The following is a 16,820-nucleotide window of genomic DNA, read 5'->3' as shown; positions in this document are numbered from 1 at the left end:
CTTTTGTTGGGGTTTAGCTCGACTGATCACATCTCGATTCAAATGAATGACGTCCACTTTGCTTAGATGATGGTTTCCGTTGTACTCAAGGTGACCTGAAGACACCTCACGCTTCGAGAAAGCGACCGGCTCTCAACCAACGGGGGAGGATGAGGATGAGGTGGAATAGTAAAAACTGAAACAAACAAACAACCTCTCTCCTGAAGACCCCTCTCGTGGATAGCATTTAGCGCCTGCCTTAAGCAAGAAGAGAGTAAAACATGATTCGTGCCTGTCTCTTTGTGTCCCATGGTTGTTTGTGTTCTCATTCATTTGTACAATTTAGTTTTGCTCCAATAGCATCAATGTCCCATTAAGGACGTCAATTGCACGCATGTCAATTGAATTCAACTAACCGTGGCCACTTGTTTGGCACGGAAAGCTGACGAGAGTCAGGAATGTGATGCGCGGGAAAAGAAAAATGACTGGCAAAAGGGAAGAGAGAAGAGAAAGAATGGGAAGCAGGAGGAAAATTATAGACAATGAATGTAGAAATCGCAGCAAAGGTGTCAGCAAAAATGAGGATCGGAAAAGGTTGCATGAGGGCCTCGACGCTGCTGTTGCTGCTGCTTCACGGAGCGGAGTCTGTTTTCACAGCGGGCGGCGGAGTCACAGGGGAGGGGTTCGGAGTGGGCGTAATCACACACGGAAGTCACGCAGTTCGCGGGAGGCTTGAGCTGAGTTCGATTTACAGATTTGTCCAGTGTTGGCGCTAACCACTGCACCACAGCAACATCGCTCACTGCTGTAACAAAAGCCGCGATCATCCTCCACACTCTCCGGCCAAACTCAACGTGGCCGTCAACTAACCAAGAACCACGGTTGTTCTTTCCCCACCTGTCCCCCTTACCTTTCTTCCCCACCTCTCTGCCCCATTCCCACACCTTACTCTCCCCTTACCCCCCCACCTCCCCACCACCACCAATTTACTGCCAGAAGGGTTGAGCTACGTGTTTGGTGCCGGCGGGGGCATGGTGACGTACTCGTGGCCGAGCAACGGGAGGCCGAGCACACGTGCCGATCGGCTCACGCTGGGGTTCAGCACCCTGGCACCCAGCGCCGCCATCCTGCGCGTCGACAGCCAGGACGGTCTGGGCGACTTCCTGGAGCTGTACATCGTACGTACATTGCCCGCGTGCACGCACGCGCACGTACGCGCGTGCTAAGTTGGTCTACTGCCGTGCTGGTTTTTGTGTTTAGTTTTTTTTGTTGTTCTCCCGGTTGGCTACGTGCGGTGTGAAAGAAGTTCAACATGCATACATAGAGACCCAAACATTTACATAGAGACCCATAGACTCAATCATACACCCACAGACTCAGAGAGACCCACAGACTCACACAGAGACCCACGTACGCATAGAGACCCAAAAACGCACATAGAGACCCATAGACTCAATCATACACCCACAGACTCAGAGAGACCCACAGACTCACACAGAGACCCACGTACATATAGAGGCACAAAAACTCACATAGAGACCCATAGATTCAATCATACACCCACAGACTTGGAGAGACCCATGGACTCACATAAAGACTAAAATTAATTCAAAACGAATTTCTTTAGAACTGATGTCTGTGTTGTTTTCTTTCCCCTACACTTCCAACTAGCACAGTTGGCTACGTGCGGTGCGAAAACAGTTCAACATACATACATCGAGACCCACAGACTCAGAAAGACTCACACAGAGACCCATAGAATCACATAACGACCTACAGACTCATATAGATTGAAAACCCTGGATTGAAAACTATTTTATTTTTTACAGATTTTTGTGTTTAGTTTATTGTCCTTCCCCCTCAACTCCGATTAATTACATACATACAATGATAGACGTTTGTGCTGCTACTCGTTTTGTTTGATTCGTGTGGTGTCGTGGTTGGCCAGTGGGCCAGAATATGGCTTCGGGAGTAGACCTCGTGTTGTGAATCTCTGAACACGCTGCCGACGGGCGTTGGTAGCGGGCAGTGGCGTTACGATTGCACTTTTGCACCAACGTGTGCATACACTGCAGCTACGAAATGTCCATGTTTGTCCAGGAGATTTCTGGTTTCAGAAGGCTGTTCTGGTGACCCCAACCCCCACCCTGCCCCCTGCGCATCCCCCAAAAAATGGGGTTTGTCCTCGTTTGATATTTTCTTGGTGAGGTTACCTGGCTCGCTCCACCCACTACCTGAGTAGCCCCAAGGCTACCCGCTCATAGACCCCGACTGCTACTCAGATACACACATAGTGGGTGGGGCTAACCGAGCAGTGGGCGGGGTTTACCTGAGCAGTAGGCGGGGCTACATTAGCAGTGGGCGGAGCCAGTGGAGGGAGGGGCTGACAGCCAATTAGGGAGCTCCTGAACTAGATTTTAAGCTTTCGTGACTGCAAGGATTCATATTCTTAGGTTTTTTCGGTAAAGTCACGTAGGTAAAAAAATAAATAATAAAAGTCAAAGTAAAAATAAATAAATAAGTAGAATAAAAATAATATTTTACTTTTATTAATTTAATTTTTTACCTACGTGACTTTACCGAAAAAACCTAAGAATATAAGCTCCTGAACTTGTATCCAGACTTATTGTATTTACGTACCTACAGGCACGCCTTCAAATGTAATGATGGTGCGTACTTATAAAATGCATACAACACACACACTCACATGTGTACCACTAATATGATTTGCTAAAGTGTGTACCTTTATATTTCATGCGCTCAAATATTGCCCAATGCGTTCAACAACAACAACAACAACAAAATCGTGCAGCTACACATCTGCTATGATGTGTACCCTTTGATGCACCAGATGTCCTCGCACACATTCCCACACATGTCCCCCACTCTTGTAAGCTGCATGCGTACCCGCACGTCCTCATTATCACGATCGTTTATCATTTATATTGTGTGTCACACATGCGTGGCAGGTGTCGAGACGCCGTAAGGATTTCGACATTAAAACCTCACACGTGGGTGACGGATGAATCCACGCACACACACAAAGCGAAGACAATATCAAAATAATAATAATAGGGTTTTTGCCCTTTTTTCTGGCAACAAAGCTGAAACCTTTTTACAAGGAATCATGTGTGCATTAACCACAATACTTATGGTCAAAATGCAAACAAAAAACATACTCTGATAATATATGCATTGTCCTTGAAACTGATTGGTCCACACCAGAGACGGCTTTCTTTTGAGCCTCGTCTCAATTGATGCTAGACCAGAGGACGCCAAAAGGGGAAAACCCCTATTATTATATTTTGATACCGGCAAAGGAGGTCTAATGAAATATCTAAATACATAACTTAAACATATTTAACTCGAAACACTGTTAACGGGTTTCGTGCTCAAAGGTAAGTCGGAAATTACCGGTTTGCGTATGATGTTAATGCAGAAAGCACATGTTCTGATGCACACGAAACTAGTACGAACTTGTGTGGGTCACTGTGCGAGCGTAAGCATCTCTGCGTAATCCTGTGGATTCTCTGTATGAGTTTGAGGGGTCCTCTGTGTGAGTCTGGATATATACGTGTGGTCGTCACGCATCCTGATTGGGTGCCGTCTCACCACCCAGCCGCGCACAACTGCTCGCTCTGGGCATGTTTGAGCCGCCTTCACAAACTCCGCATCCGTCCACGCGCCACTGGCCGGTTGGGCAAGGTCATCGGCAGAGGTCGCAAACGGGGTTTGATTCCTTACCCGTACCCGGCCGTACCAGGGTCGCAAACGGGTACCCGTACCCTACCCGATACCCGGCTACCCGTACCCGGCCGGGTAGGGATGCCACGGCTGGGTAGGGTACGGGTACCCGATTGCGACCTCTGGGATGAAGCCATGTTGCAGGCGCGGGTGGGTTGATTCTAGGAACTTGAATTGTGAAAAGAAACAAGACGTTGGGAAATGAGTGACAAATGGTTACTCACCAGTGACTCACGGCCTTCTCACTCATTGGTTGGGGTGAGTCACGTGCGGCTACACGTACCCGTACCCGGCCGCACCAGGGTCGCAAACGGGCAACCCATACTCGTACCCGGCCAGGTACGGGTAGCCGTGTATCGGGTACCCGATTGCGACCTCTGGTCATCGGGTAGCGTCGCCCCTTAGTTGGTATCCACAAACACGCTCGGTGCGCCAGATCCGTTGAGTCACACGTCACACTTTTCTTTTTGAACGGTGGCAGGCGGGGGGAGGGTGCATGGTGGAGGTAGGATTTCTCCCCCCCCCCCTCCCCCCTTTAATTTTAGCGAGCGAATCGCAGCGCTCGTGCGGAACGTCTCCTTCGCTGGTAAGATGCCCCAAACGTCCGCTGGTGTCATTTATTTTTTGCAAAGGAAGACCGAGGCAGCGGAAACGGCTGGGTTGGGGCGTGAAGGGTGGTGCCAGTGCTGCGTGGCAGGATCGGAGCGGATGCTGGCGGTCACTGGGGGAGTGGGAGGGATGCCACGGTGGGAAGATGTTATCTCTCTCTCGTCGGTATGCAGGAGGTCATGGGTTTGATCCTGACCCTGACGATGCCTGTATAATTAGAATGAACGTGCATTTAGAGTGCTTGGCTGATATACAATTCCGCATGATGATAAGCCACCTGGCTATCATGAGCCATCACTCATGATAGCCAGGTTGCTTCTGCAAAAAAAGAGCTATACAGCTCAGTGGGCCTTGCCTAGTAGAATAAAATAGTCCTTGCACATGTGGGCAGTGTGGGGAAGGTGGGGGGGGGTGGAAACGAGCCAAGCCCGACGATCCTCCAGGGAGCCGACACCTAATGCGTCCGACGCCGCTAATTGAATGATGGATGGTTTTTCTGCAGAGCGCGCGTCAAACGCTACACGGGGAGCGTGCGAATGAGGAGGGAGAAACGTTAAAAGAGTTTGGCCTGGCCCGCATTGCCGCTGCCGCCGCAGCACATGTGGCCTAGAAGCAAAGACACAAAATCTCAGTGTTACCATAACACGTGTGTCCTCGAGGCAAAGGCACAAAATCTCCGTGTTACCGCAGCACATGTGGCCTAAAAGGAAAGGCACAAAATCTCAGTGTTACCGTAGCACGTCTGGCTTAAGAGCTCGGGCTCAAAATCTCACAAATGACATCGGTGGTGGCAAGAGCTGAAGATTTGCCGTTGGGTGAAAGTTTTTTGCTCGGCGTGGAATGATTGTTCGTGATTCCAGCACGATCACCCGCTGGCAATTTGATGAATTATCCCGAGGCAGTGTCAAAACTCTGATTCTAGATTGGTCGATTTTTTTTTGTTAATGTCTTTTTTAGATGACGGAAATAATGTTTTAACAAGTCATAAAATTCGTGTATCGTGAGTTTAATGTGCGTTATCAATCAATGAATGTACGAAATATGCCACCCCCAGTGTTTACATATTCAAGATACACACCAATAATTTGGGGCACTGCTAATTTTCGTTATTTTGTGAAACATTTTGACAATCGCCAGGCAATCACGGTCATCGTCATCATCGAGACATTTCCATCCCTCGTGCCGGCTTCTGTCGGTCCTCGCTAACAGCACTTGCCCAAACAGTCTCCTGAAGGCTACACGGGGGGGGGGGGGGGAAATCTTTGCCTTTTGTATATTATTTGCAAGCACATATGTTGCCATGTGACCATGCGCAGGTTTGTGGTCGGGGTTCGTAAGCATGAAGCTTGAGAGATAAATATTGAAACGTGCAATAGCTCTGACACGAGCAGTAAAGCCCAGGAGAGGGATAAAATGATCGTGGCTGTGACATCAACTGAGAATGAGCGGATTGATTTGTTGTCTACAACCGTAGATTTTCGCCCGCGAGAAACGTCTGGGCTGCGGTCTTGTTCATGCTTTTTACAATTAAGGGCCCGGAAGAGTGACAATTCTACTAAATTTGCTTTCTCAAACTTCCGATTATCTTGCTCTAATATTACCGTGCTGGTTTGTTTCAAGTCCATTGTCTCTCCTACGATAGCTATGGTCCGGAATTGCACACAACTCTCTCATTGTCCTCTACCCAGAGGTGTGGACTCGAGTCACGTGACTTGGACTCGAGTCAGACTCGAGTCATGAATTTGATGACTTCAGACTCGACTTGGACTTGCATAACAATGACTTTGTCCCACCTCTGAGGTGTGGACTCGAGTCATGTGACTTGGACTCGAGTCAGACTCGAGTCATGAATTTGATGACTTCAGACTCGACTTGGACTTGCATAACAATGACTTTGTCCCACCTCTGCCTCTACCCCAACCCCTCCCCCCTCTCTCTATTTGAGGCCTAGACACAGTGGCGCTGTTTTTCTGTTTGTCACTCTTTGGAAGAACGTAATCAACCATGTGGGATGTTGACTGTTGTGTTAGCCGACTCTCTGTGTTGTATTGCATCATATTTCTAAGTTTACGATGTTTGTTTTTTCTCATTCATTCTTACCTGATGATGGTCGTATTCTATTATTATTTGATTTTATTTTATACAGCGACTTTACCGAAAGAACCAAAGAGTAATTCTACTTTCGTTTGGCGGATGATGTGGATGCAGGGCAAAAACGATTTCACATTCAGGAGGTCAAGCCTTACAACGGCATCAGAAGCAGCGGAGTGAATCGCTGTAATGTCTCCCCTTGTATTTGTGGATTTGGAACATTGCATCGTTATATGTTGTACGGTCTGTTCTGGATGACCACATTCGGACGTTGGAGGGTTTTCCATTTTCCATTTGCGCATCAGGTATCCGCATCTACTGTCATGGTTTGTGCACAGGATGTGGTTTCAGGTGGACCATGAGCTTCGTGGAAGATCAAAACCAGGGATCTTCTTCGTTGGGTCTTTCATAAGAACGCAGTAACCATGATGGAATCAGCGTCGATGATGATGATGACGATGATGAAGGCGATGACGGACAGGTTAAACGACGACACGCACGCTGCCGGTCGTCGTCGGCAGTCCCTCCCGGTTCAAGGATGACGTCCATCAAGTTTAGTGGTGGCTCTTTAGATGGCTCTGGAGTCAATTTTCCTGACTAAAGCCCGCGGGATGTAGTTGATTTACGTAGGGACCCCGGTGCGCGGGGGCTCGGATCCACACGATCTCGACGGGCTAGTGGCTGGGCCCAGTGGCCACGGCGAGCCGAGACGACTGGAGCCACTTTTCACGCCGTCGCCACCGTCAAGACCCACGGCCTCTGTCGCCCGTTCTGCTGTTGAGGACTTCTCGGATCGCGTTCAGCCCTGGAAGCTCCCCCTTTGACCTTGCCCGCCATGGGGGGGTGAACCCACCAGGAGCACGAGGCGCCCGGCGGCTTCGCTCTAGGGATCATTTGAACTCGCAAATAAAAGCTCGCCACCACGATAAGGTGGCGATCGCCGCTAGTACGAGGACGTTAAAGAGGAGCAACTCGACGTTGCGAGGAGGGATTAGTTGCCCAACCTGCACAGAAACCCCCGTTTTATACGGATAGGCTTAAAATCACATCTCACACTTGTACATCTTAATGGAAAATGCCCCAGTGATTTTCATGTAAAGAAGATTGTGAACCCTCTACCTCTGGCGGACATTTGCAGGCACTAATGGAACAGGAGGCCATTATTGAGCAGTGCGATCTGCTGCCTTGTGGGTGGTGGTTGATTTTTGTTTATGTATTTATTTATTTATATGCAAGGCTGTGCAATGTGGCGAGATGTTAACTGCCTCGCCTGGTATATAGGAAGTCGTGGGTTCGATCCCGACCTTGACGCCTGCTCTATATTTGGAGTTGGCATTTCTTTCTCCCCCCGTGGTTGCGTGGATTTTCCCCGGGTCCTCCTGTTTTTTCCCCCTCCACATTTAGAATCAACATCGCGTGTTCAGAGTATTTGGCTGTCGTAAATTTCCAAGTGATGATGATAAGCCCACTTTGCCGAGCCGCTATCGTTTGTGATAGCCAAGTCGTTCCTGAATTAAAAAAAAGGCTGTATAGCTCAGTGGGCCTTACCTGGTGAAATTAAAAAAAAAATAGTTTTAGTGGCCCGTGAGTGCGAGGCATCAGATGTTGTTGCCACGAACGAGAAGGCCAAGCGATGACATCTGGGGACTAATGGACGAAGAGGGTCAGACCTAAAAAAAATTAAATAAGAAAATGTGTTTACGTACTCAACTTTGGTTTCTTTATTCGTATGGCTGATGCAGGTGTGGAAAATAACAGCCGTAATTTTACGTTCAGGCGGTCGTGCCAGATGATTGCCGGTCAGGAGTTAGCGGAGTGGTGAGTCATCGCTGCTGTGACGATGCCTGCTCCTTTCGTATTTGCGAATTGGGCATTGAGTCGTTGTTACGAGTTCCATGGTTCCCTTCTGGGAGGTGGACCACAGTCTTCGTACACCGCCGGAGAATTTTAATTTCCCATTTGTCAATCAACATCATCATCAGCGAGTGTCCGGATCATCATCATCATCATCTGTTGCTGTCATGGTTTGTGCAGTGGATGCGGTTTAGAGATTGTGGCCCAGAAGCTTCTTCTTGGCGGAAGATCAACGCCAGGGATCGTCTACATCGCTAGGTTTTTCACGAGGAGGAGTAGTTGTGCGTGACTTCTTCAAAACTCAATTCGGCTTTCCGAGCCCCCGTCGTTTATGCGTAGTGGTTCTCCACGTGACAGGGTGTGGTTGCATAATAATAATGAAACGATCTAAATGAATAGCTATTACCCATTCAATTGATGGCTTGGGTTCGCAGAGTAATTGACAGCGTGATGGTTATGTGACATCATTTTCGCGGGCGAAATTAATAATTCAGTAATGCATTGCGTAACGGGCTGCGTGTGCGCGTTTATGCACGCGTGACAGATTATAAAGGTGCAATGGAACGGTTTTTTCCCCTCGCAATTTAGCAAGCTTTATTTGCACTGGTAATAATATAGCATAAAATAAATAAATAAACGCTACCCATTAAAGTTGTAAAATACCATTTGAAATTTCACGGGAAAAATCATATCGCGATTAGCATAATAGCGCAACAATTAATGTCGTGTTTGAACGATAACATTTCAGCAACCCCAATAATAATAATAATCTTCTTGGTTATTGGTTCTTTACCCTTCTATCTGGCAACAAAACTGACACCTTTTTGCAAGGAGTCATGTTTGCATAGACCGCAATACCTGCAGTCATAATACAAACAAAAGAACATACCTCTGATAATGTGCACTGTCCTTGAAGTTGATTGGTCCACACCCGAGACAGCTTTCCTTCGAGCCTAGTCTCATATGGGTTGGACCAGATGACGCCAAAAGTGCGCCTTTTGGCGTCATCTGGTCCAACCCATATGAGACTAGGCTCGAAGGAAAGCTGTCTCGGGTGTGGACCAATCAACTTCAAGGACAGTGCACATTATCAGAGTTATGTTCTTTTGTTTGTATTATGACTGCAGGTATTGCGGTCTATGCAAACATGACTCCTTGCAAAAAGGTGTCAGTTTTGTTGCCAGATAGAAGGGTAAAGAACCAATTATCATATTTTTACTGGCAAATGAGGTCCCCATAGTGAGAATCTTCTTGGTTCTTTCGGTAAAGTCACGTAGAAGGGAAGTAATAAAATAATAAAAATAAAACATAATAAAATAAAATCATTCTCACGACGTTTCGGCCACAACGCAAGTAGCCGTCTTCAGGTGAAGAATGAGACACTGCCAAGCTAGGAGCTTATATATAAGCTGGGTTGGAGGTGGAAGAAGAGCGCCTTAACAAAAAGAATGTGCATATCAAGAGGAATTTAGCATATTCATGGGAAATGCGTAGGAGGTGGGCGGGGGGGTTTCAAAGTCATATTATGCCCATGCATTATGCAGGATCAGCAGCACCAAAGGGAGGGTGCAGGGGGTAGCATTAACAAAGGAAAGGAATGTTAATAGTATGTAGCTGCAGTATAAACTACATAAAAAACTAAAAGTATAAACTGCATAGCATCATCAGTATACTTACTATACTCTGCAATAAGCTGAGTTACTAACAGTAAGTAATACATTACAATTCTACGTCGTAAAAATTATATAATATGCTTCCATCTAAACTTTATTCTCTTACATCACACGAGTATACACCGTACTATATACTGCCATAGACAAACGCAACCTTAAATTATATACTGTATTGCTATAAAACACCCTATACCTTATACATTTTTATATAACACTATGTATTATTCTACCCACCCTAATGTGTATCACACTGCTATATGTTTATTATACAATTACGATACTATATATTATGTAGGGTAAGGTGATGGTCTTGAAAGGCTCCTCAACAGGATCTTTCTTGATGGTTGGAGTGATGGCTTTGCGGACTACACAATCCGCAAAGCCATCACTCCAACCATCAAGAAGGATCCTGTTGAGGAGCCTTTCAAGACCATCACCTTACCCTACATTGCTGGGGTCACAAAAATATCTCCAAAATCCTGATTAAACACAAGATCCAGGTCCGATTCAACACAGTACATAAAATCCGTGATCTGGTCCCGTCTGTAAAAGATGTGGTTCCAGACATACAGTACCCTGGCGTCTACAAACTAAGTTGCCCCATGAATTTGCTAAATTCCTCTTTATATGCACATTCTTTTTGTTAAGGCGCTCTTCTTCCACCTCCAACCCAGCTTATATATAATCTCCTAGCTTGGCAGTGTCTCATTCTTCACCTGAAGACGGCTGCTTGCGTTGTGGCCGAAACGTCGTGAGAATTATTTTATTTTATTATGTTTTATTTTTATTATTTTATTACTTCCCTTCTACGTGACTTTACCGAACGAACCAAGAAGATTAATCCCTGCAGTCACGAAAGCTTTAAATCGAAATAATAATAATTCCAAGCACAGTGCAAGCATATTGGACACAGTGATCACATTAGTTCCTTGGTGGATCAACAGGCCCGCTGTGTGAGACCATTCCTACCCTCTGCAAGGCCACAATGATGCTCTTGTTTAATGTTGTTATTATGATCCCGTTTCGCGTCCCATGCTGTCATTCCTCTACCGGCAAATTGACCGCGTGCATACGTGCCGCGTGCAACTCCAGCCCACTCATCTCTGCAAAGTGAAAGGTCAAGGCGCAGCCCTGCCCATTGCTTGGCTCGCAACCCTGCTGGCAGAACGATCTCCACTAGAGGGAGCTCTGGAGACCCACTCTAGAGTATTTTGGGCAACTCTTGCAGACTTCTCGGAAGAGGTTCGAATGCCGACACTTTACCCCACCACACGTGATCTACCTATCGGCAAACTTATGGGACCTTCTTTTTCCAGTTTCAAAAATAAGAATAGGTTTTGCCCCTTTCTGGCAATAAAACAGGTGTTAAGATAGTCTTGGTTCTTTCAGTAAAGTCACGTAGAAGGGAAATAAAATAATAATAATAAAAATTTAAAAAATACAATTCTCACCACGTTTCGATTGCAACACAAGCAATCATCATCAGGTGTGAAAACCACAGCAGTCACGAAAGCTTTGAATCGAAAGGTGTTAAGATGTTAGATATAACTGCTCATACCGAGATTTAAATGCTTACATAAGTGCATTCTCTGGTCTAACACTGCTGAGACAAGACCATAAAGAAGGCTGGCTCTGGTGTAGGTCAATACATTTCAAATACAATGCATATATTACCCGAGCATGTTTTTGCCACAAGTATGTGTGGTGAATGCAGATTTGATGCCTTGGTGTTTGGACATTTTAACGCCTATTTTATTGCCAGAAAGGGGCAAGACCTCTTCTTACGCACTTATTCTCTTGCGTGGACAGATGCGGTGTTGGGGATTTACTAAACTAGAGACGCTGTTTCAATCCGGTGACCTCTGTATTGCAAGTCCAGAATGCCGACCGTTATTACCCCATGGCAGAATAGATCTCTCTTTTGCAGTGTCTCTGCAAATAGGTAATAAAAAAATATGCAAAGTCTCTATTTTTTGTCGCAACAAAAAGTTACCTTTGTTGAAATAATATGTTTATTTGTTTGTTTGCCAAATTATCATTTGGACATCACTTGGTCATCTGTGAATAATAAATAAGTAACGTTACTATGTTCTGTATAATTACAATCGCAGCGTGAGGGTCATTATTTCCTCAAAGGCAAATGGGTGATTCTGCCCATTTTATTTCGTTTATTGCACGTGCCCCAATAGAACGCCATCGAAGATTTTCCATCGCCGCGTCTCAAAAACACAGCCGCATCCCAAGACGGCGTAACAGAAACAGGAGGGTCGTGTTTGTTTTACTGATGGGGAGAGGCAATCGGTGAGCGGACAGCGCGACACGAGAAATTATGTCTTGAGCTTGGGCTTGAACAGGGTTGCAGGGGGAGTCAACAGCACGGATGGCTGGGGAGGAGAGGGCTCTAAAACTACGGAGGTGGCAGAGTAGAATCATCGGTGAACTCCCACACGACCAAAAGGCTTAATGTGCGCAAAATCCCGGAGAGAACTTTACACGTTTGGCGTGTGATAATGCAATTGGTTTTATTGGTAAATGTATTACGAAAATTGCAACATGAACCTCATTATGTTCTGCGACTCTGTATTCATAGGAATGAGCTCAAATTGCCTCACTATCACCTCGGGGTGTAATAATTCACACACCCACAGCAAGTTGATGAATTGTTGCAATCCAGGGAAGTTATTCTTCGTGAGAATCCTTTCGTGTTTTTTTTTTGCTAGTGTCTAGTTATCCTTTCATTTGTAATGCTCATCTTATTTTTCCCAAACGACTCGCTTACACGTCGCCGTTCGCTCCATTAACCTGGATGTAATCGTACAATAATGCTCAGCCACTTGTCAATCCACTGCTGGATGAAAGCAGTGGATTCACAGTCCAATGGAGGGTTGTTTGACCGTAATTCACCACGCCGCCCGCTCGGTGCGGGTCGGTGAGATTGGAGGTGACCCTCGACTTCTTACGATGACACTCGCCACTGACCCTTGGCCAGGGATCGAACTAGGGTAGCCGGGCTCACGTCCCACAGCGCAGTGTGCCGGACACTTTCCCACCCCCCCCCTTCCCCCCCACCTTCATGAAACGGCAGCACAAAATTTGCGAACGGTTTACGGAGATAAAAAATTCAAATGAAACATCTTTTCTCACGCCAGAAATGCGATGCGTCATCCATCGTGGGCGTACGAAGCGCTTGCTTTCACGTTCCACTCGAGCACTTTACGACGACCGTGACCACGTGGGGCATTGAACGTTTCAGACGTTTCCCCGAGGCCAGAATTGCCTCCCTTTTTCGTGCCGCACTGTAAGTCTCCTCGGTCACCCTTCACACGCAAGAGCCCCCTCGCGATGCAGACAAGGAGAGAGATGAATTCACGTGAAACTTTTTTTTTCCACCAGGTTAGGCCCACTGAGCTGTATATAACTCTTTTGCGGAAGTGACCTGGCCACAAATGATAGCTCAACGAAGTGGCTTGTCATGTGAATATTCTTAGCAGCAGACAAACACTTCGAACGCGCGATGTTGATTCTGAACGTGGAGGGAAAAACCGGAGGACCCGGAGAAAAATCCACGCGACCACGGGGAGAGAGACAAATATCAAGAGTAAAAAATTTGACCTGGTTTTTAGTGTACCGCTATTTTTTTGCTAATAATCTGGGGCCCCATTTATCTGCTTAGTTTGCTTGGGCATATTACCCTCCACGCGGCATATTTGTGGCCTCAAATCTCAATGCATTTGAAGAACACATCCAGAAGGCTTCGTGTTGGCGCAACGCATCCAAGTGAAACGTGGGTGATTCAACGCCGTGGAAACCTTCAACCAACACACTCAGCAACGAGAACGACTTCAGGGATGACTTAACACGCCGCTTCCCCTCTGTGCATCAGGCGGTAGTCGTAACGTGTACGGCTTACAGCAAGAAGGACATGGGTTCCACTCCTGACTCGGGTTCCTTTTTGCGTTTGTATGTTCTCCCCCTGTTCTGCACGGGTGCTAAAGCGGCGATATTTCAACTCCCTCGCCTAGTATGCAGGAGGTCGTGGGTTTGATCCCAGCCCTGACGCCTGTAGATTTGGAATTTGCATGTCTCTCTCCTCGTAGTCACGTAGATTTTTCTCTTGTTTCTCCGGTTTTCCCCTCCAAGTTTAGAATCAATGTGCGTTAATAGGATTTGGCTGATATAAATTTCCACAAGTTCGGTCCCTGCGTTGAGCTATCATTCGTGGCCAATTCGCTTCAGAAAAATAACCACGTAGTTCAGATGGGCCTTATCTGGTAAAATTTTAAAAGTACATCATTTTAGTTTATCGTGAAAAGCATATCATGTATTTGGCCCGGGCCAAGTGACGTTGTTATACAACAAAATCTCTCGGAATCTTGTCAGATATCTCAAGCTAAGCGGGGTTTTTAGGCCTGGACAGTGCTTGGATGGATGATGGCCATGATGCGTCGGGCTACTTGGTCGGCGTCACAGCACCGTGGCGAAATCCAGGCACAAGCCAAAGAGACAGAATTATTAAACACACGGCGCAGTTCTGGGAGACATCTCGCCGATAACGAGACGAGCCACAATTGTTTTTTTTTCCTTCCATCCGAGGACGGGGGGTGGGTGGGGGGTAGGGAACCGTCGATTAACGCTTAATTTTCAGCAGCAGACGAATTTTTTTTTTACTTTTTTAACATTCTGTACGGCGCGGGTTTCCTTAACGTGCGTTTTAAAAACACCGCCGTGATTAATTGTTCGTGTTCCGCCGTGACATTTTCCGTGGTGGGCCCGCCACCGCTCAGCGGGGGCTCTCGCCATCCGCGCGCTGTAGCCGGCGGTGGGGGTGGTGATGGTGGTGGGGGTGGTGATGGTGGTGGTGCTTACCTGCCGCAACGTCGCTGGTTAATTGGGCTGTGAAAGCGACTGCCACCAGACGAGAAACGTACCTCGCAATACATTCATGGCGATGTGTGCGTGCGTGTGTGTCTGTGTAGGTGTGTGTGTGTGCGGTCATCTCGGTCAGTCGACCCGTGGCACCTGGGTCTGCCCCGTGACCTCCTGCCAGCGGGCGTTCGACACTTCACGTGGCCTCAAGGTGCACATGGCCTGGCACAAGCGTCGTGGTGACGTCACCGCCACTTAGTGACGAATGGCGGTTGGTGTTGTTGTGTGTAGTGTAGTGCAGCGGTTAGCGCGCTGTGCTACGAACGTGGCCACCCGGGTTCGATTTTCGCTCACGGTTAACACCGGTGACGATTATCTGAACCGCTCCTGGGCCTCCCCTAGGTCTACTCAGCCTCAAATGGGTACCTGGGGCGGTGTGTAAACATCGCCACTGGTCAGACAAAGGGGGTCGGGCGTGGTGCTGGCCACCCACCCCCTCGTGTACCATTCCGGCCTTCATAGGTGCTCGCTAACAGCACTTGCCTCTACAGTCTATTCAGGCTATACGGGGGATCTTTGTCTCTTATATATAGCAATGATGAAGGTGCAGCCCTAGAAATTGTTTATCGAGGCCACTTGTGCCACTGCTGGATGAAGGGCTTCCACTCGAGACGGCTCTAGCAGGTAGCTTCAGAATCTTGATTGAGACTGCAGGAGAAGAAATCCGATGAGCTATGAAGCTCTTTGCTCACAGATGTCTCCAATATGGGGCACGGGGTCAGCAAATTAGAACATCAAAACAAAAACCGATAGGAGTGCAAAACAGAGAAAATGGTTAGCAAGTCACGAAAGTAGTCCCTCAATAACATGGCCACATTAACATTGAACTATCAATACACAGCTAAGGATCAAAGTTCCGAATCACATTTTGCCAATGTGACTATTATATCCAGCACTAATCCTCTGCTTCAGAATATATTTTTTTCTGAAAATCCCAAAAAACAAGAACCCCATCGTTCTCAGCAGCAGCACTGCGCCCGATGCCAGTCGATGTATTATAGGTGAGCGTTGCAGGTGAAGAGTGTTACAGGTGAGCGTTACAGGTTAGGAGTGATACAGGTGAGCGTTACAGGTGAGCTTTACGCGTGAGCGTTGTCCCAGGGTGAGTGGCTGAACCACCGCAGCTCCACTCGAGGCTTCACGTCTCGTAATGAGGGCAGCTGTTATCCAAATAAACTTCAACATCAGAGCGGTGGCACAAATGCCACCCATTGTTGCCTGATCTACGGGATCAGGTTTTCGTGAAGCCAACGCTGCCGGCCTTTATTTTATATATGCATTCATAAATATATATCTACTTTTACAGGTGGGTAAGAGAGCAAGGTAAAGGTGCGGCCCTGCAATTGCGGCTCACGCCCCTGCTAGAGGAAGGGCCTCCGCTAGAGGGCGCCCCTAGAAAGCCTCTCTCCAGGGTTAGATGATATGTACGTATGTTGAATTCCTTTCGCACCGAACGTAGCCAACCTTGCTGATCGGAGGTTACGGGGAGGACAACGAACTAAACTCAAGAAAACAGTTGTACAGAAACGGTGTTCTTTTCGATCTAAATAATTTTAAAGTGCACAGCTTCAGTGGCGTCCTAATATCGGAGGGAGGAGCGTTCCAGACGGCCACAGCAGCGCTTCTGAAAGCGCCACGCGATGCGGCGGCCGCTTTTGTTCGATGGTAGCAGCCAAAAGCCGCCACTGGGAGGTTTGACCGGAATTCGCGTGAAGATGTCACCGAAGAGATGGTGAGTAGGGACGATTTACCCCACCACGCCTGCTTCTGGCTCAGCTCTTCTCGCCAAGAGGAATATTTTATAGGGATTGGGGAAGAAGGAGGGTGGGTAGGTGAGAGTCTGAACCATAGAGTCGGGTGCCAATTATAAGCCTGTTGCAAGGAACGTCGATTTGTGTGTGCCTGTGCGTTGTGCGTCCTCTTTATTTTTCAACGTAGAATTTC

At 47.3% G+C, this 16,820-nt stretch overlaps 1 protein-coding gene across 1 annotated transcript in view; it reads left to right on the top strand.

The window, feature by feature from the left end:
• Window positions 1–16,820, top strand: part of LOC133356281 (neurexin-1-beta-like) — a 589,715-nt gene that overhangs the window by 205,025 nt on the left and 367,870 nt on the right. Inside the window, exon 2 of the mRNA XM_061573704.1 lies at window positions 979–1,157. Coding sequence (XP_061429688.1) covers window positions 979–1,157 — 179 coding nt within the window. The remainder of the gene's footprint in view (window positions 1–978; window positions 1,158–16,820) is intronic.

The sequence above is a fragment of the Lethenteron reissneri genome, chromosome 53 (assembly GCF_015708825.2).
Source record: "Lethenteron reissneri isolate LAM-NWPU_2019-01 chromosome 53, ASM1570882v1, whole genome shotgun sequence".
NCBI lineage: Eukaryota > Metazoa > Chordata > Hyperoartia > Petromyzontiformes > Petromyzontidae > Lethenteron > Lethenteron reissneri.
Note: the sequence above shows the minus strand (reverse complement) of the source record. Positions and strands in the feature narration are given on the sequence as shown.